Consider the following 21,820-nt stretch of genomic DNA (forward strand, 5'->3'; position numbering starts at 1 on the left):
GTACGATTTGCCCGAGATTATGATGTAAAATAGAATTTGGTGTTTAACATTGCACCAGGTATACTGGTCTAATGTGTAATAAAATAGAACATTTGTCATTCACTATGCTAAAATTCCCTGAGAGCTCCAAAATCATCTTATGCCGAGAATAATGTTACTGACCCTGGTTGCTTTAAAATGCACTATTTGCCACATGTAGTCTCAAAGAATGACTGTGTTTTACGCACTACATCAGAGAAGTGAAGGGAGCCCCCCCACAAGTAATTTTGATTCAGCTCTTATGATGTCTCTGTCTCCACGAATCCACGTGTTAGCCCTCTCCCCCCCCGAAGTTTGTGTCTAATTGCGCCCCTGGTCCGTACCCAGGAAAACGGGTGACAGCAACACCCGGCCAATTGTGATTTGGCAGAACAGTATTCTATGGGGGGGGATACCTTGCTGCCATGGGCATCTGCAGACATTTTTTCAGGGAGGGGAGGGGAGGATCATTGAAAACATTTCAAGACTGCTTTGCCGGTATTATATCGGCAGCGCAATCTTGAATTTTTTTAAAGGGCTAGTTAAAATTCCAGGACCCCTTACCCCCACCCCCCTTTGCGGATCGCCCATGCCTTCTGCCTGAATCATATTCAGAAGCTCAGTGTTCCATACAGAAGCATAGGCCAACATTTACGAAAAGGTCCAGGAGAAAAAGAAATGGGCATGTGAAGATGCACATAAATGTACACATTGAACAGGAGGTAGAAAGAGGAAGGGAAGATATTTGTGAACTTTGGCATGGAGAAGGGGTTTGTGCGTTAGGTCAAGTATTAGAAAAGATAAAGGCTTTGAGTTCTCTCCTGGAGATGGGAAACAAATAGAGTGTCACCTTGGCTAACGTGGATTTTAACATCTCCGTTGCCCCTGTGTTACCCACCGAGGAGGCACCTTCCCTCGGTTCAGTGTGCAAAATGTACTGGTGGGAATGTGGCAACTGAATTATATGCGTGAGGGTATTCACAATTAAATTATGGGAATGATTTAATATTGAATTCTGTTCCATGAGTACAATAGTAAGGGCCTGATTAAGATGGTGGTGAACCCGCCACCGGCAAGCTGATGGGGGCGGATTCACCGCCATCGTAAGGTCTTTTTACGGCCTGCCAGATCAGGATGCCGGGCGGTATTCCTGGTGGGCATAAAGCCCGTCAACCATGGGTCCGACAGAGGCAATTGTTACGATTGCCTGTCGGACCCACCCCGCATCCACAAAATGGTGGCAGTGCCAAGCAGACACTGCCCGCCAGATTTGGATGCTGCATCTCCGCCAGCCTGTCTATGGCAGTTCAACCCCCATTGAAAGACTGGCGGGGATGTACTTTGGGAGCACATTTCAGGCCCCTTGTGCAGGGGCATGTGGAATTTGCACTTGGTGGGCACCTATGGTGTAACCATGAGTTACTGCGGGAGCGGGGCTCAACGCAAAGGAGGAAGGAGAGGAGTGGTGTCCTCCAATAGCGGGGCCACCCCCATGCACTCCGGGTTGCCGGAGGGCGGAGCCCTCCCTGCACAAGACACTGGTGAACCGGCGGGACGGCAGTGTTCGGCCCTCTTCCCCACTCCCCCCCTTTCTTTTTGCCCCTGTTCCCTGCGAGGCAGCGGGGGTTGATAACGGGACTTTGCACTCTGTGGCCTGACCTGGAGGACTGGCATTGCTGCGAATAGGGAGTGGGGGGCTCAAGTCTGTCCTCCTGTAAGATGATCTACGACCGTGGGGATCCCTAATGAACATGAAGATACTGCGGAGATAGGGATGGGACAGTAGCTGAAGTGGTGGCCATCTGGCAATCCCCTTTCTCCCCCGGCCCCCCCCCCCAACATTGAGGCTGGCACACCCTATGCGGCGGCATACTGCAGGCGGAGATTGCGGGGAGTCGTAATCTTGCTGAACATTGGAAGCAGCTGAGTGGTGTGTGGGAGCCTCACCACTTGGAAGGCTCCTGTGGCATGTGTTGTCTCCCTGGCACCTGCTACAGTGTACCCTGGAGCATAGGAGATCTACCCTGCCCGGCATTTGCAGTTGAGACGGAGAGAACGCCCAGATAGATATGTAGCTGCGTGATACCCATGGTGGGCTGCCTAGCGGGACTCCTCGTGCAATTGGTACACAGATCTCCTGCACAGCGTGGGTGGACAGGGATATACTGGGCGCTAAGGCCCACAGAACACTACCATAGCCGCTGCGACAATTCTGGGCTCTCTGACGCACAGATCAATCGCTCAAGGGCCATGACGCACTGAAAATAAGTGGAGTGATGGGCCGCACATGGGGTAAGATGCAGGAGGTCACAGCCACTAACCCTCAAGAAGTGGACTAGGACGACATAACACTGAGTATGCAATCACTCAATACGATCCCTCCCACAGCAGACGTGGGAGCACAGGACGGAGTCCAGGAGGGCCTTTGAACAGCAAATGGGCACCCTCACTACTGGTTTTACCTTACTGAAAGCAGACCACGTGAAGCTGGCTGACACGGTGAAGGAGCATAGCTCCACACTAGAAGACCTAGTGCCACAGCACAAGGACCATGCGAATCAGCTCCAATCCCTTCGGAAGCAGGTCACGGGATTGATGGACAGAGTCGAGGACGTGGAGGGCAGGGCACAGCGCAATAACATTCGTGTCATAGGGCTGCTGGAACGAAGCGAAGCAACTGATGCGACGGCTTACATGGAGCGCTGGTTCCGCACGCATGTGGCCCGGAGGGCCTCTCAGATTTTTTCTGCATTGAGAGGGCGCACCAGATTCCCACAGGCAGGTCGAAAGTGTGAGCCCGCAGAGACCCTTAATCGTGAAAATCCTCAACTACAGGGACCGTGATACGCTACAACAGAAAGCATGTGAAAAAAGCACAGATCCAGTTTAAGAACTGTCTAATCTCACTATATCCCGACTATACACTGCTGCTGCAATGGAGACCATCTTCATTTCAAGAGGTAAAGAGAAGGTTACGCACCATGAATCTCAAGTATGCTCTGTTGTTCCCCGCTCGTTTGAAGATAATCTATGAACAGAAGACCTACTTCTTCGAGAGCCCGGAAGACGTCGAAGAATGGCTTGAAGTTATGGAACCCACACAGCTCTCGGTCGGTCCTCTCCAGGATCACGTAGACCTAGAAATGCGGGACAATGACGATCACAACGAGTGACTGAGTCCACAAATGGGATGTCACTTCCCGGTCCCATGCAGAAAGAGGCCCAGACAAGCAAGGAGACAGCCCTGGCAGCTGCGAATGCCTTTAGAGACAGCACCTCCCGCAGATTGTCCGAATCGTCAGAACACAGTATGGTTCGCTTGGACTCTGAAGGCAGCTTAACAGTTTTTCCCTACAGTGACACCGCAAACGGCAGATGGGATACTGGGATAGCAACTGACTATGAGGGTTGAATAGCTGTAATCTGTCGTGGATGATAGCGCTACCGGCGCACTGCTCCTCTGAATTTACATATCCTTTTTCATTGTTTCTATATAAGTTGCTATGACAAATGTAATATCCTACATGATACGCTCGGGCTCTAGGGAGCTCCAGGATATGTGTTGAGTTACGCGATGGCTGCGACTGCCAGTCCCCACTTTGCAATGGCTACAGTTTATTGGGTATATGTTTATTGTTCATCTTGTTTGGTCTGGTCTGTTTTAGGTTGCAGGCATGACCTGGTATTGTGTTTAGGTTGGGGGTTACATTGCTCTGGTGCATTAAAAGCATTAAGTCTCACAAGATTGCACATGCTGCTGCAGGGTAGAGGAATCACGTGAGTGAATGGCTCAGCAGGTGTTCGATAAATATAAATTTGGCACATGGAATGTCCGGGGGTTAGGCTCTGTACACAAACAACATAGGGTACACACATTTTTGCTCCATCGAGGGGCGCAGCTAGTCTTCCTACAAGAGTCGCACCTGATGGAAACAGAGGCCGCGAAATTAAGGAAGAAATGGAGTGGCCAGGTCATTTACACAAATTACTCTGCCTTTGCCTGGGGGGTGACAATCTGGATAAGAGGGGGAGTACCATTTGTTGTGCTAGACAAATGAGTAGATAGACAGGGCAGGTACATATTTCTACGTGGTACGCTAGACGGAATACCGATTATACTTGGAAACATTTATGCTCCCCATCATGACCAACACAAATATTTCATGAGTCTGAACTCAGTACTGGCGGGGTGGGAAGCGCACCCATGGCTCATAGGGGGCGGCTGCAACGCAGTGATGGACACCACCCTAGATCGTTCACATCCTCCCCTGTGGGATGTGATAGCCAACTAGCAGGCAGCAGCACTCTGTGACTGGGTGACGGGTTGGTCCCTATGCGATACGTGGCCACTACGAAACCCGCTGCACAGGGAGTATTCCTTCTTCTCCCCGGTACACCAGTTGCATACCAGGATAGATAGGATAATGTGTTCCACCTCCATAGCTGGTCAAATTATATACACCACACACTTAGCAAAAACCTTCTCGGATCATAACCCTCTGGAGACAGTTTTTAGTTGGGGCAGAATACCGGCCCCTGTACCTATGTGGAGGCTCTGGCCCCAAACGCTAGAGGACTCTACGTTTCGCAAAACGCTCTCTACAACACTACAGAATTATTTTACAAAAAATAGGTACACTGCTACCACACCACTGGTGGAGTGGGATGCCATGAAGGTGGTCATCAGGTGCGCGGCGATTAGTGCCACAGTGGGGGCCAGACAAGAGGTGCATCGGAAGTTGCAGGACACAGAGACCAATATGTCAAGACTAGAACAGGAGGCAGTGCATGACACCACCAAACAAGCGTCACTGCAAGAGACACGTATCCAACATGAAGAATTGCTTGAAACGCTGAGGCTGATAGACTATAGAGCTTATACACAAACACACCATACAGACGCCGACAAATCGGGTACCCTCTTAGCGAAATTGATACGAAATGATCATCCCACTACTGTCATTAGCCGCATTGCACTGTCGGGAGGGGGGGATCGTGGGCACACAGTGTGCTATTAGCGACGCCTTTAGCGATTATTACTAGGGGCTGTACAGCGCCCCAAACCCCTTAGGGGAGTCTTCCACTGATGAGTTCCTTACGGACCTACCGCATCCACAAACCCCGCCAGGTATGCAGGAAGACCTGGAGGGACCTATTACCAGGGCAGAGATTAAAGCAGCTATAGGCGGACTCTCACGTAATAAAACACCGGGCCCGGGCAGGCTGCCGGTGGAATTCTTTGATAGGTTTTCTGAGATACAAGTTCCACGTTTGGAGGAGTTATATAAGACATCGCTTGAAGTGGGACATTTTCCCTGTACCACAGCACAGGCCCTGGTGGTGTCCATGCCTAAACCAGGCAGGGATCAGGCAGATATGTCAGACTATTGCCCCCTTTCACTGCTGTGTATGGAATACAACATTTTAAGTAAGGTATTGGCTAACAGAATTCAACAATACCTTAGTAGGTTGATTCATATAGATCAGTGTGGGTTTATACCAGCTAGGAATACCTCATTAAATCTACGCAGACTGCATCAGCTCATGTCTGCTGACCTCACACATCACCCAAATGTTGGCTGTATACCCCTGGATATGAGACAAGCATTCGGTACGTTGTAGTGGGAATACATGTTCAGGGCTATCGCATGCCTTGGCATACCCCCTGAATACGTGAAGTGGGTACAATTATTGTACACTGCACCCACTGCAAGAGTCCGCACTGGGAAGCTTATCTCCAGGGAATATAGTATCCACAGGAGTATGCGGCAAGGCTGTCCCCTGTCCCCGATATTGTTTGTTCTGGCCAAGCGCCTTTGGCACTCCGTATACGACAAGAGGCCACACAGTGCGGTATCCCTATAGGCACATCTATACACTTGATATCGGCGTACGCAGACAATCTCATTGTATACATGGCAGGCCTGTTGGAGGGACTGGGCTTGCTTCCCCGTATATTTGCTGACTTCGGATTGATATCAGGCTTATCCATCAATGAATCTAAGTCTAATGCCTTTTTCTTTCATGACCGAATACACCCAGACTGTATTGCTTTTGTAGAACTTAGGTTACCAGCAGCCCCTCACACCTTTAAATACCTGGGCATTAACGTGTACCGTTCACAAGCGAACATGCTGGAGGGTAACCTGGGTAAGACCATCCGGGGAATCCGATCGCAGGTAGCTTTCTGGACCGCATTGCCCTTATCGGCTATGGGTCGTGTGGCCTTATCTAAGATGGTAGTACTTCCCCGTCTTCTATATGACTTTACAAATCTGCAGTTGGTAATACCCGCAACGTCCCTTAATACACTTGACACTATCCTGATAGATTTGATATGGGGTACGATACGATGTTGAATAAGCCTTAAGAAACTCCAAATCAGCACACGTGGGGGCGGCCTGGGAGCTCCAGATTTCCGGACGTACTATTATGCATGTCAAGTTCAGTGGCTATCCTACTGGACTGCAGGGCGCAACTTGCAGGAAATTGATTATAACTCCAGTCACATTGAGCAGGGAACGCTCCATACTTTACAGTTGCCAAATAGTAAGGTGTTCCCGGCGCTTCCACACCTCCTCCAAACGGCACTACATTGTTGGGGTAAGGCACTACAATATACCTCTTGGGGCGGTAGATACGCCGCTAACATTCCATTGATTGGGGTGCCACTGATGAGCGGTAGACTAACGCAAAGGGTACTTGGACCCTCGTCGGATGTAGGGGTGGAGACTATAGGGGCACTTTTTGGAGATGGGACACTTATGGACCACGACGCCTTTACAGGTGCGACGGGAGTGCCAGCCACACTATACATGACACATGCCGCCCTATTACATTACATTAAAAGATAATGGGCTCCAGAACGGGAGGAACCCCTGACGAACGAGTTTGTCAAATCTCTGTATTACATGGGACACGGCAGTCACCTCATTAAATGGTTATACCTCAGTATCCGTACACATGCCCAAATCCCACTAGACGCCCTGCGGACACAGTGGGTGGCAGATGTAGGACGGGACTTAACGGACAGGGAATGGGGGGACATACTAGAATATCCGCGGAAAATACCACACAACGCCAAGTTCCAGTTTATTCAATATATGATCATACACAGAGCCTACTTGACCCCGCAAAGACTGCTCAGAAAGTACCCGGAAACAGCACATCACTGCCCCCGATGTAAACTACCTGAGGTGGACCTACTCCATATGGTGTGGGCGTGTGTATGCATTGGAGAGTTTTGGAGGGGTTTACACACATATTGGGAAATGTAACACACCTGCTTATGGGGAACACGGCCCTTGAGTAGGTAGTCGCAGACGAACGAAATCCCAAAAGGTTCAGCTCCGTTTTCTGGACTTAGTGCTTATAGTGGCATAAAGGTCCATCACCATGCGCTGGAAGTCCGCCAGGGCCCCCACCCTGTGTCTGTGGCATACTGAAGTGCTCGGATGGGTGGGAGCGGAAAGCGCGGCGCTGCGTAGAGAGGAAGCCCGTGGTCTGAGGAAGAACCCAATCTCCTTGGAGTGGGACACAATGGTGGAAGCATATAGAAAGCATCCCGGACAATACCCTAGCCATTCCAAGTACCCAATAATGACCAAACTAAAATGGTACTAAGTATATTAGTCCCCTGCAGTCTATAGAAGGAGCAGCGCGTTCAGACCCTACATGCAAAGTAATTAAACTTGATAGAGACGCTCAATTGATTTGCACACTATATCACCAGAGCCGGAAGGGGGGGGGGGGGCGCGGAGATAGAGGGAAGGAGGGGAGTGTTATTGAGTGATGATGTGCTATCAATATTCTGTTAAGCGACTGGTATCTTAAGACTGTGGGAATACACTGCATGGAACTAATTGTTGAGTGTAACGTCTCAGGATAAACACGATGATGAATACGTAACATATTTGATGCAGGCCTTATCCGTCAAAGGTTTATAACGTTGTATGGACGATATGTATAAAGTGATTGTCTGTTTGACAGCAGGAGAAAAAAGAAAAAAAAAAAACAAAGTTTGTTTAAAAAAAAATAAAAAGGCGTCAAACATCCTGCTTATATTTATCCCGAGCACAAAAAGTGTCCTCTGGCGGTTCTATCGCAGGCTGATGATCAAAAACCTCCTGCCTGCATCCCCTAAGCATCCAAATAACAGAACTTTCTTTGTAACAGATTCATATGTTTTTGGAGTTAGTGGTCACTAAGTTTTCAACGTTTCTTCGCCACGTTTTCCAGTTCTGAGATGATTTACTGGGACGCTGTCAAATAGAGGTAGTTGTGCCACCATGTTTAGGGTAGCCATGTCGAATTTACTCTTATCACCAAGTTTTATGTGTGTGTGTGTGATTTCACCATGTAGCTCTCTAGTTCCAACATATTTGTTTCACCATTACCATATGAGCGCTCCACGTTTTTGATTTAGTAGATTCCATAGAAACACAATGCAAAAAACTGAAAACATTATCTATTGTCAAAAAAAGCTGTGATATATGTAGTATATGCACTAATAAATAGCAAATCACAACAGTTTCGCACACCGTTACACGTTGCAGCCCAACCAGACCTAATGATCACTTTCACTGTTCCTGCATTGTTGTTGTTTCCACAACTGTATCCTCCCTGGATGCACGCCCTGCCCGCGAGGCACGATTTTTAACGCACTAGTGATAACGTGTTGCTTTCACCACTCACACTGCAGGTGTAGCATCCACAAGAGTAGAGAAAGCTTTGCCAAGTTCCAGCACTGCCTTTACTCCCTGAGTCACCAAGGACCTCGGCCTTCTCTCTTCTCATATTCCAGGTTATCGCACAAAGTCCCCTGGAGTTCCCTTCACCTGTGACTTTGAGGAGGACACCTGCGGCTGGCAGGACGTCAGCACCTCTGCATACAGATGGATCCGCGACCGAGGCGGCTTCTCCATGTATGGAACTGGGCCAGTTGCAGATCACACCCTGGGCACCGCCAGTGGTAGGTTTGGTTGCGAAAGAAGGTTCGGGGGTTCTCCTCCTGGACGTATTTACCTTATATCTTGTATTGGAGAAAGTAATTCTCGAGGTTTTGAACCTTTTATACCTCAGTTAATGATCAGTGAGGAGAGTGTGAGTACCTCCTCCTCCATTTCTCAGTTTATTTTAGGTAAGACATTTCATCCCGATTCCTGTTTACAGGAGATAGAGGAGGAGGTGCTCACACACTCCGTACTGCCAGTGGTAAGCCTTTCAACCCAGCCTCTTTAGTCAATTACTTCATTCTTGTGTGTGGACCTGAATTGCAAACCTTGCCATCAAGGAGATTCCCGAATGTATTTATTGATTGATTGATTTGTATTGATTGATTTTCTTTGTTCTGCAATCGGCCATCTCAAGGGTCTGGGTGGATAGGAGAGACCCAAAATCAGCCTCTGCAACATTTCTCCCACATTGCGCTGAGCGAGTGAGGATATAGATGAAGTCTGGCCAGGTGCAAAAAGGTGGGGGAGGATGAAGGGGCCACTCTACCCAGGAATATTTTGGGAAAAACGGAGGCCAAATGTGGCATTTGGCAGCTCGTTTCGAAATGTATTGGCTGAAAACCTGTAGGTTTTAGATGCAACTTTAAACTGGAGCCAGTAACATATTTCAGTGCTTCCGAGCCTGCCCCAGTACCGCAGAACACTATTGCTCCTAAGTATCAAATCCTGCTTGTCCCTATGAGAGAACTGTGTGCCCGACACACTGGGCCCACGGCAGGTGAAGGAGCTGAGGACAGGGTCTGTAGTTGTGGACAAGTAAACCTTCCATGGTGGTAGCTTTGACGGCAGGGGTGCTCATCACAATGCCTGATTTCCCCCCTGCTTCGCCTTGCCAGGCTTGGTGTGAATGCTCGCAGTGTAAGAGTGATTAGGTATGTGAATGGTCATAGCAGCCTTGAACCCGCTCAGTGCTAGGACTGATTCCTGGCTCAGACTTAGCTGGGCTTGCAGAGGAAGTCCTGAGGGGGGGCTTGTATTTTTGATTGGGTAGACAGGAAACACCATAACATTGTCCTAGTACATGTGCTGTAGTTCCCAGTAGAATTAGGGATACTGAAAACAAGATTCAACAAAGTGTTTAATTGATTTTGGGGAATTGGCGTTTTTGGTTTTATTGGAAGGATATGGTAGAGGGCCCTAAAATGCCCTTGAGACCGCTTCCTCAACCATCACTTGGATCAGTGCTTGTGCCATCTAGATAGCCAGTGGGGCCATTGATAAGAATCATTAAGGTTCATTGCTATGCCATTATGTTGGCTTGAGAGTCTTCGCTGGATTCATTCGGCCTCTAGTCTCAGAGCAGGTCTTACTGGTATAACTGGATTTCTGAACATCAGGGTGTGGGAAGCCAAGGTGATGTGCAAACAACCTCGGAAGTCGGACAGGCAGGAGACAAGATGCTTACCCTTATCTTCTAGGTCCTTCCCATGGATTCTGGATTTGAATGCACTCTTCTGAACTGTGTTCCCTGAACAGAAACCTTGGGCTCCCTCTAGCTAGCCAGGGCTGCAGAGTCCTGTCTGGAATCACCTTGCAGGTCACCTGCAAGGACATAGAGAGGTCTGGTCAAGGGCACCAGCTTTCCCAGAGAAACAGGTTCAAATGTCCCGTAGAATGCCTGCTTCATGAACCTGAATTGAGATGTTGGTGCAGTGCTACAAAGACGGCATTCATATAGGAAAATATATATCTTTAAAACAAATACGCATTCTTTGCTAAATAAAATTATGTGAATAATTCATATTTAATACCGCTGTGTAGGTAATTCGGAAATGGAGTAAAGCACTGTCCTATAAATTGGTCTTAAGACCCATGGTAGTAGGCCATTCTGTTTTTTCAGTTTTCTGTTTCTCCTTCACACCCTCACGGCTATCATTTTAGATTCTATGTTACTTTGCGGAAACCCAACTGTTGGAACAGCAAAAAATAAAAGCTGAGCTTTTTTTGGGGGGGGGGGCGAGGTTGTACTAATATTGAATTGCCACATGGGCTTGCTCTAGTGAGCGAAGAGCCAGAAGGGGGTATCATGGTGGGTTTGACCAACCTGGAGCTCAGTTGGGCGTTTCTCATCATGCATTATGTCCGTTCTTGCCCCCCAGTCTTGTGGATTTTAAGCTGGCTGGAGTATGATGTGGACGGAAATGGAGATAAATGGGGAAATGGAAGCTTGCATGATCCTGTTGGTGTTAGTTCTTGGTGCCTTTTTCCAAGAAGCATAGGTCTCTGAGATGTTTGTTAAAGAATGCCTCTTGGATCCTGTGGTAGAAAAGATGATGGCTTCTCGCATGAAGTACAACCACAGCCCTCAAGGCTGCAGGTGGACTAGCCCTAGTCGTGTTCATGCATACTACTTCAGTTGCATATAAACCTGAAGAACCACATGGGTCAAAAGGTCATATGAAGGTGCTCATCTAAAATTCTCTACGGCTACAGTTGAACCAGGTTTGGTTGGTTTGAGTTCAAACCACTTTAATAGCATATTAACCTCTGGAATTATTGGGATCAAATCGTTTTAGATATTCTGTCTGCATCGGCAAATTTATATTTGTTTCTGCAATGTCTATGAATCCATATGACTGATTTGCGTAGCATTTCCTTAGTCCAGGCAGGCATGTCAAGACAATTCAGAAAATGTTAAATCTGCATTAGGGAAATAATGAGTTTCTTTCATAGAGAGAAATGGTAATTGGCTTTGTGTAAGAGTACTGTAGGGAATGCTTCAGTATGATCCAAGAATATCAGGGGATCCGTACTGTCTTTGACCGGAGGCAGTCAGTCTGTCTGGTATTGGGTTGCAGGGAAAGTTGCATGTCTGAAGGTGTTTCAGGAGAGAGATGATAACATCTTTCCCACAAGCAAACCCATACAAGGTATGCTTGAAATGGTATTGTTATTTTGAGAATTTTCAAGATTGTCAGATTTAAGCGTCTTTTCAAGAAGTGCAAAGTACTTGATATATCTTAGATGTACCCTTTTTGTTTATTTCTTTGTGTATTTACAATTATTGTTCAACTCAAACCAGGCCAACTCAGTCATTGGAGAACTGGGCAGTGCATGTATATGATCATGTTTTGCTCTTGGGACGCGTTGAGGGTGGGGATCCAGATGCTGTATAGGGAAGAGACTTATTCCTTGACTGTGGTTGAAGACCGTGTGTGTAGACAGAGCCAGGAGCTAGTAATACTTGGAGATAGAACAATGAGGGCTGCTATATGAGTGGAAAGAGTAAAGATTTTGAGTAAGAAGAGAAGCCTTTCATTGCTGTCCTGTGTGGTCTACAATATTAGGGAAGACTGACTGCAGATGTGAGGCAGTTTGTTGTCTGATTTTGAGTGATATGTTGTTAAAGAACTGTAAGTCGTTTTCTCTGAGCCTGGAGGAGTTTGCTGGAATGGTGGTTGGTGACTGCTAATTTGTTGTTACAATGAAGGAAAATATGGGTGTAGAATGATAATTATTTTCTTGCTGGGCCTTTTGCTATTACAATGTTGGCTTTAAAGTTGTTGTTGCAGACAGGGCTTGTTTAAGCTTGTGGTGGTGACAAACAGAAACTTTCCTAATCTACATGGAGATGGTTTTTGGCCATTGTATTTCAAGTGGTACAAGGAGTTTACTGCCTATCTGCAACCCAAGGCCAACTCGATATCGGCGCATGAGGTCAGTCAATGCTATGGGAAAGGCCTGTAGAGAAGAGTAATGCAGTATTACACCCAGGTTGTTTCCGATGGAACAGGCGTGGAATTCTGTGTTTCTGTTTGAGAGTTTGTAGTTCACCTAGAGAACCCACAAATTGGTTTTGTAAAAGAGTATGCAGAACCCATGAACTTTCAGTAGTAATTGTGTATAATATTTGAAATCACCACAGAATATATTCAGTATTTCAAATCTCTGTAGAATTGTATTATTTGGAAAAGATGTTAAAAAAAAAACATGCACAAAAAAGTTTTTGAAACCGACTGTGTCCAGGTATTTTAATATTTCAGAACATGTGGCGCATTCATTAAAAAATATGCAGTATTGCAGATAGAGTTGAAAAGAACACAGAGCACATACTTATTCTCTCCAAATATCTGTCTTTTTTTTAATAGGTTGGTATATGGCTGCAGAAGCCCACAGAGGAAAATCCCCCGCCACAGCCAAGCTGAGATCTCCAACACTGCGAGATGCAGCAGCAACCTGTGAAGTGAGAATCCATTACCACATGTGGGATGGAGGTAAATGTGTTCATTCTACATCATACAATACCAAAAAGTTTGTATTCTTGGGTCCAAGGTACTTTGCAAACCTTTTGATGATAACAATGGGGACAGTCCTAATCATGCTGCACATGTCCGTATTATGCGGGTGGGGGCAGAGTTGTTATGCCATGAAATATTAAATAATACCAAAATAATTCCCTCATAGCTCATTGATGGCATGTCGTCCTTATCTAAATTATCTAGATAGGTTTCTTTAAACCCACAAAGTTCTTCTCTATTTCCTGCTATTAGAAAACTTGTGGATCACATTAGGCAAATGGATGTCTGTTTAAAAACCATGAATTGGTCTTGATTACAAACATAAGACTTGGTTGGACACTCGAGTTGTCGTTGATCAGCTATATTGAAATTATCTTTTTATGACTCATCTGGATTTTCTCACAACGATCAGTCTTCAGTCGTGGTGAACTTTTTGTCATTCAGTACAAGATAGTGCATTAATTGTATTTATTGAAATACTTAAATCAATGTGAAGGGAGATAGAAGAAGCTGTGATCATTCGGCTTCCAGCTAATCATTAATAATCAAGGGGAATGGATCACTTGTACCTGTCACCAGGGTTCGGTTGGTTGTTTCCGATATTTGGTAATATAAAAAATTGTAAAATTGGTTCATTCACGTAAAGCGGTTCAGGGGCGGTATATCTTGATTCTCCGCCTTGATTTTAACTACGTGACAGCATCATCATAGGGTTTTCTCTCATGCTTCCTCCGCCCGGAGGGAACCACCGGATGTTACAGTAGTGATCAGAGAAAGAATGTAAAAGTACAAAAAATGTGAAGTGCTCATGTGATGTGAAAAATTATGTTAAAAATTCCTCTTGCTGCCTGGACTCAATTTTATTCCGTTCGGTGCAAGGGATAGAAATAAAAATACAAAGATGTGCAGATAGGACGTGTAAAGAGTCCACTGCACTTTTACTCTGAGTAGTTGGTCGACATGTTTCAGCCCCTAGATTGCCCAGAAGGGTCGGGAGGCTTTCTTCAGGACCTCAGGAAAAAGTGATGTGTGAAGGAAATGGGAAATGTCCAAATTTGAAATGTTTTAAGTAAGACATACTTGAGTTATCACAGGTGATATGTGTTTTCATTTCTGTTAACAACATCCCATTTAGTTTATCTGGTGCAGGTGTGCTTACTGAATGGACTCCTGTTGTTGGTATTATTTGTGATTTCTTAGGTTAGGTGTGATTCACTGCTCTTCTGTTAGATATGTCGGAGACATAACCATCAGAATATAGAGTATGAAATAACAACAAGAGTATCATGAAGGCAAGCATATATAGGTAAATATGGGTTCATTATACTTTACCCTAGACACATGATCCATGATGATATATGTATTGCAAAGATACTTAGATGTGGAATTCAGAATAGTAAATCTATACTTACCGGTGTCTACTTATCTTCATGAGATTTTTGGCAGTTGGTATTTTGGCATGTCATTATTTTTTTCTCTGTATTCTGACATACACCCGGGGTAGGTGTTTTCTCAATGGATATTTTATGTTCCTTTTGATATTTGCATTCTTTTCAATGACATAGTGCAGAATTCCTTTTGCACATATATGTTCAAATTGGAATACATTGGTCAAGCCTTATTTTCATATGCATATTTGCTTTTGTGGAACTTTATTTGATTTGCATTGGTGGGACAAAATTGTCTTCAATTTAATAAGATTCCCTTCAGGTCTCTTGGTTGAACATGCTTGTTTTTTTCATTGTAAGATTACATTTTCTTTTTATGGGTGCAACATTTTTTGTCAATTTCCATTGATGGAGAATACTTAGTCTTTTCTTGATAAGCCACAACTGAGCTTATGATTTAAGCATAAGAAAGTTTCTGTTATTTTAGGGTCAAAAGAACTCACTGACTTGTGCAACTATCAGACTCCTTCCAAACATATAGTGTTTGGTATAGTCCAAAGATGAGTGTCTATGTTGAATGTATAACCACCAAAATAGTGAGTCTAAAATATTGACAAGCCAAAATATCGACAACCAGAGAATCATGATGGAAAGTATATGAAAATAAATATGGGCTTACTGTACTCAACCATACATATTTGAACGATATATGTGTGGGTGTGTGTGTATATATATATATATATATATATATATATATATATATATATGAACCAAACAACCAACTCCCACAGAAACTCCATAGAAAGCAGGCACGGACATGAAGTAGTTCTGGATTCGGCATTTCTTTATTTGTGCAGATCGCCCTCAATCCCAAGCACAAGGAGAGACACGTTTCGGCCTTCAAGAGACATTTGTCTATCTAGTTTGGCGATGTATTTCCCATATGTTATATAGCCCTTCCCACTGGAATAATTAATGAAAATAGAAGACATACTATAGCGCATGTGTTCATTTTACAGCCAAAATACAAAATGTAACATAAGCATGCTATAAGCTGGACACTAGCATAAATACTGGTAAGGCGCAACATCAAAAATATAATGCACAGTGCATTTTTTTTAGGTTGCTGAAATTGACCAATAATGCAGACAGAATGAACTATCAAACATGTAAACCAATTTGAACATAACACAGTGGGTTAGATGCGAGCATTTACACTATACAGCCAATCTCGAGACCCTGTGTTGCCAGTATAACATAAAATCTATCAAAACCAATTTAAAAATCAATGCTGCCGAACGTTGCTAATAATGTCCCATAGTGATTGCCAAAAACTCAGGAAGCTCTCCAAAGCTAATATCAAGTCTGCCACAGCATGACCTCTGACCCCGACTAAAAAGTCAAAAAGATTTGTGATATATATATATTGGTGTGCTGAGCAAGTTTTTACCTGAATAAATGCTTTCAACAGCGAGTCTCCTTCTGAGCGCGTCTCTAACTGGGGACAGTTTGGAGCTTTGATATATATATATATATCTGGTCAATAAACTTAGATGTAGAATTAAGAATATCACATCTATGCTTACTAATATATACTTATTATTATTATTATTAATTGATTTGTTAGGCGCGCAGCTACCCACAATGGGGTCTCCCGGCACCGCCGATGACCAGGCAATAAGGGGATCACTGTGGCTGAAATGTATTTGCGAGAAAATAACCAGGTTTTCAAATTCTTTCGAAAGTTCAAGTAATGAGCTTCAAAGACAGAGGTAGTGAGTTCCACAGCCTAGGAGCGAGACATGAGAAAGAACGACCTCCCATTCTAGACAGCCTAAAACGAGGAACATGAAAATTGCCCTGTGATGCAGATCTAAGTGGGCGGACAGGGACATAAGGATGGACAAGAGATTGCAAGTATGCAGGAGCAGTCTGATGTTTAATCTTGAACATTGTGCACAGTGTCTTGTGTTCGATGCGCTTGTCTATACGAAGCCAGTGTGTTCATGTTGTTCATTCTTGTTGTTGATATTTGGCATGTCAATATTTGTGTACTTTATATTCTTACATACATCCATGTTGGGTGCTTTCTTAGCAGGATATGTTATGTTTTTTTTATATTTGCATTCGCATTCGCTTTGATGAGACAACGCTGAATGGTTTTTGGAAGGATTTGTTCAAAATGGAGCACATCTGGCAACCCTTATTTTCATATCCAAATTTGCTTTTTTGGAACTTTATTTGATTTTCATTAGTGGGGCAAAATTATCTTCACCCTAATGATTCTCATGTTGAAAAGTGATTGGTCTCGCCATAGTACGATAACATTGTGTTTTATTGATGCAGTTTTGTTAATTACCTTTGATGGAGAATGATTGGTCTTTTCTTGATAAACTATGGCTGAGTTATGAACCAAGCATAACAAAGTTTCTGTTATTTTAGGGTCTAAAGAGGTCCCAGAGAAGTCCCTTTACGTACAAATTTCAGACTCCACCCAAACATATGAAGTTTGGCAGAGTCCAAAGAGAAGTGTCTATGCATGGAGGGAAATTGTCTTCTTCACCGGTAGGATCTCAGGAGAGTTTGATGTAAGTACGTTTACATTGTTCATTCTTTATCTTCCCTTTATACGGGCTATGCACTTTATGTTTTTATAATATACAAAGTAATCAGCTGAGGCACCATAAGATCAAGTGACTTGTCAAACTTGTAAAAACTGAGCTTCGAACTTTGAACTGATGACCCAAAACAAGTATCTTGACCAAAACAATCGCAACTGTTTCAGTTTTAAGTGAAGTTTTCTCATCCTCAGAGGACCTTTGCCCAGAATGCTCATACCAATGTTTAAAAAGAAATGTGAAACATATAATTGAAGTCACAGACAAGCCACCTCTTTAGCCTGCCACCTCTGTGTCCGACCATCTCTGCTGCATGTCGTCTTCGATGTTTCCACCACTTATCCTTCACTTTTACTGTATTCCAGGTCTGCCATAAGTCACCTTTACCTCATACCAAATGTGAACTCCAAGTTCCAGCTCTGTTATATGCCAGCTTTACCCCCATACAATGACTGCTGCACACCACCTACCCATCAGGTAGTCTACTCTGAATTCATAGCTGAGTTGCCCTCGCTCCAGAATGCAACTTCAGTTCCATACATCATCCCACACATGCCACCTGCTCTGTGGGCTATGTCTTTAATATGTCACCACTGCTTCCTGACAATTGTGCCGCCTCTAGTCCATATGTGTTCCAGTTCATGCAACTCTGTGTTTGTGTTCCTCCAGAGTTTTCCCTTCTTCTAGTGTATGCCCCATCTCCTATGACCAATCTCCGCTAAATGCTAACCCCGATATGCAGCTCTTCTGAGCCTTGGCGGAGGAGCCGCCACTGCCCTTAGGCACTGCTAGTCCGGGTTAATTGGTACAGATGGTTGCAGGTGGTGGGCACGCTCTTCCCTTAGGCCCAAGAGGTGCACCTTGAAGAATACACATTTTAATCACAAACAAGAACACGCTGCATTCCCAGTAGGATGATTTTTCCATGATAGATGATGGAGACTCCTTCATTTATCCTCATGCTGAACATCTACAATGCCAAACAGACCTCTACAGAACCTGTAAGAGTTCGAAACACATATGCTTAAGTGCTGTAGGGCTGTGATAGAGTCATTCTCATATCACGGAACGGACTGACGTGATGTATTCAGCCCTACCTGCCTTCAAGAGGCAGCGCCTTTCAGAAAATCTTATGATTACTGACCAAACCAATCCATCCCCAGGAACATCAAAGTTGTGCATCAGTAGCTGTGCAGGGGAGTGGTGCTGTGGATGGCACTTTACGAAACATCGAAATGCATCCGGCAGATCAAGGCCAGCAAGCAAAGACCTACCTTCATTTTGAGGAGAAATCCTGATTATCAAGTCATGTGATTCAGTAGGCCGTGTTGTTGTTGTTTTTATTTGACACTTATATACTGTTTGAACTGCAGGTGTTAGGGCTGGTGTTATGGCTGTTATTATGGCAGTCGTTATGGCATCGCAGTGGACTTAGTAGTTCCGGCATTTCCTCGCATATGGTGCCCAGGTTCCCATCGCAGACCGGAGAGTGGGTAGGGGTAACATTGGTGGAGATATGTTGTCAACAGTGTGAAGTGTTGAAGTTTGGGTAAGAAGAATCAAGCCATCCCCAATTCAAAAACATTTACTCTACAAACCAGCTCTTTTTCTTTCCTTTCTCCGCAGATAACTCTCTCATCAACTCGGAATTTTTCCAACAGAGCGGACTTGGCCATCGACGATGTATCGTTTCAGCATTGTGCTCTTCCACGTGAGCTTTGGAGCCTGTTTAAACCTTTATTCTTAGGAAGCATTTACACCAATCATGTCTTACTTAGCTTTTCCCACCGTCTCCCCCCATTATTTACCTAAACGTAACCATGATCCCCACATCAGCTCCTTTCTTTGCCAGATCACCAACACAGTGATTGGTCCAAAACTACATAAGAAAGTTAATGGACACTCCAGGGTGTGATTTAGAAAGAAGTAGGACATTTAGATCTGCCAGTGTCCAGTCAAGCATTTCGAAATTTACAATCTTTTCCCAATGTACAGATGGAAAACTGTTGGGATCAAAGGGTTTCCGGCATTCGCCTAGAAAACGTTTGTGAATTCAATTTTCTCATGTGAAAACATACACACATATATTTTTTACAGCAAATCTGCCTAAGACTTTCCCGGGCTGCGCGCGCTCACAGCCTGATCTCACAATCACTCAACACTCACTCCAACTCCGCAAGACATCACACAACAAAACAACACCGCAATCTACAAACATCTCACCCTATTCATACTCACTCCTCCTCAAACTGCTGCTTTCCGCCGCACCGCTACTCTCCATCAATCTCCATCAGTCCCCGTTGTCCGCTGCTCGCCATCCAATGAGTCACCATCACTTGACTTCTATGGGCCTCAAGGATCTCTTATCCTGATCTAGATCTCCCCTCGCTATCGGAAATAACCATCCTACTCTGCTACCAACTGATAGGGCCGGGTTCTTGCCTACCTGATTATCTCCAAGAACCCCCACAGGTCGCCAGGATCTTTTTATCTGCCAGATAGCGTAGAGGAGATGAACACAATTATCAAAATATATCTACCACAATTAGACTTCATTTGGGAAGAACCACTGACTCCGAATCTATAATTGAATCTATGATTGTAGGATTTTCTTACAATCAGAAATAACTGAACATACAAACACCTCAGTATAAGGTGTAACAGGTGAATAGGCACTAATACAAATGCAAGTCTACGCAAGATTCTCAAGCGGCTTAGAACAAAGAGGATTACTGATTCCAAAATCATCAAAAAGACAATGGTCAGTCCTACATCTAAATTAGAAATCATTAGTCATGGGAAAGAAAACATCAATCTGTCCCTACACTAACTCTAAAGTGACATCCCTACTTAGCATTCCCAACCCAGGCAAGAGAATCAAGGGGAAAAAAAAGGTGTCAGAAGTGAAGACCTCCTAAGAAGTTAATTCACTTAGTCAGAGCTCGATCTAAGATGCTCCTTCTAGCTTCCCGCCTAATTCTCATCTGCTCAACCCACGGGGCACTGTCCCTAATACAAAACCCCAAAATCGTAGAACACGCCCTTCGGCACACCTCTTCAGCCAGGTCTTTCTCCAGTACTTTTCCTGCAGTCCACGGATGGCATCCAACGACGGTTAGCCTGACCTTGGGTCCCAGGTACCTTCCATGCTAAAAGTATCTTCTTCACATTCCAATGCACTCCCCATTGGCTTCCCACAGCATCCTAACTCCTAAAACGAGCTAAATGTCCTTGCACCTGCAATAGAAACATGGGAACGAAAGAAGAAACATTTCACGTCTTAAGATTTTACATTTCTCTACAACCCAAAGCCTTTACCAAGGGAATCATTTTCGGCCTACAACATTAGCTAACATAAGAGAATGAAAAGGCATTATCTTCTAACGTATATGCAATTAAACCTTTCCAAAATTAAACACACTTCTAAATCACACTCTAAGCATTAGTTCATTATCCTCATGTACGTAAATAAGCAGCCTACAGATATAACGTTAACATGGCACACGTTTAAACTAATACATTACATTGTGCGAAACTAATCATTGTGCATTTTACTAAATACATTCACGATAACTTGCAACGTTGATCCTCACAAAAGCGTTATTACATTTCTAACCATCTCTATGTTAAACAATTACAGCAACACATTTCTATGGCACTTCTAAACATACATCGATTAATATGCGGGTGCTGACTAACGGTGTATATGACGCACCCCTACAAATTTCAGAATCTCATGGCGCTCTATCATCTGCAGTGCAAGGGCAAAGGCAGCTGCCAACCTTTTTTTCCTCTGCAAGGAAATTGTTTTGCCCTGTAGATAAAACCTTTCCCTTCCTTTCAAACGACCTCCTCTTCTCCTTTATCTCCTCCCCACTCCAGCTGCCTTCACTCTTCTGTCTTCCATCTAACTGCACACCCCTCTCGTCCAGATGTTGCTACTCTTTATTTAATGCTGGATTTAATCTAAGTTCTAGTTCATTGTTTTTGTCTTCTGCTACTGTAAAAAGATTCTGGTTGCCCCCGTTCTGGAGCTCTAGATACCTACCTGTCGTTCCTTTTGTAAACCACACCGATGACTATTTTAGAAAGAGCTGCACTATATACAAATGTGAAATAAATGTAAGAATAAAAAAGTATGTTGGTTTTCATTAACCTAGAGGGCATTCCTGCCATGCCACACCCAGCCCACTCCCCACGCACTTCATTCCCATTGTCTTAGAGTTGCTCACATACAATCTCAGTGTGAGGAAGCCAATTTATGAATAAAAAAACATTTTCCTAATGTATACAGCATGTTTTGCAGTGTAAATTCGATCCTCATTGACTTATTTTCTCTCAGTTTTCCACCATGTCCCCCTTTTTTTAACATATCTAGCTAAAGTAAATATCTAGTTAAGGGTCTCTTTTTTGAAAGTAGATGGAGGTGGTTATGTGATGGAACCACCCATGCGTTCACCACGCATGCCAGCTCCACGCGGTCTCAACCACGGAAGTCTTAACCACGCATATACCTGTACCACGCATGCCTTTACAACAAAATA

At 44.4% G+C, this 21,820-nt stretch overlaps 1 protein-coding gene across 1 annotated transcript in view; it reads left to right on the forward strand.

Moving 5' to 3' along the window:
- Positions 1 to 21,820, forward strand: part of MAMDC4 (MAM domain containing 4) — a 394,635-nt gene that overhangs the window by 71,471 nt on the left and 301,344 nt on the right. Inside the window, exons 3-6 of the mRNA XM_085611032.1 lie at positions 8,822 to 8,989; positions 13,121 to 13,246; positions 17,101 to 17,246; positions 18,903 to 18,987. Coding sequence (XP_085467158.1) covers positions 8,822 to 8,989; positions 13,121 to 13,246; positions 17,101 to 17,246; positions 18,903 to 18,987 — 525 coding nt within the window. The remainder of the gene's footprint in view (positions 1 to 8,821; positions 8,990 to 13,120; positions 13,247 to 17,100; positions 17,247 to 18,902; positions 18,988 to 21,820) is intronic.

The sequence above is a fragment of the Triturus cristatus genome, chromosome 1_2 (assembly GCF_964204655.1).
Source record: "Triturus cristatus chromosome 1_2, aTriCri1.1, whole genome shotgun sequence".
Lineage (NCBI taxonomy): Eukaryota > Metazoa > Chordata > Amphibia > Caudata > Salamandridae > Triturus > Triturus cristatus.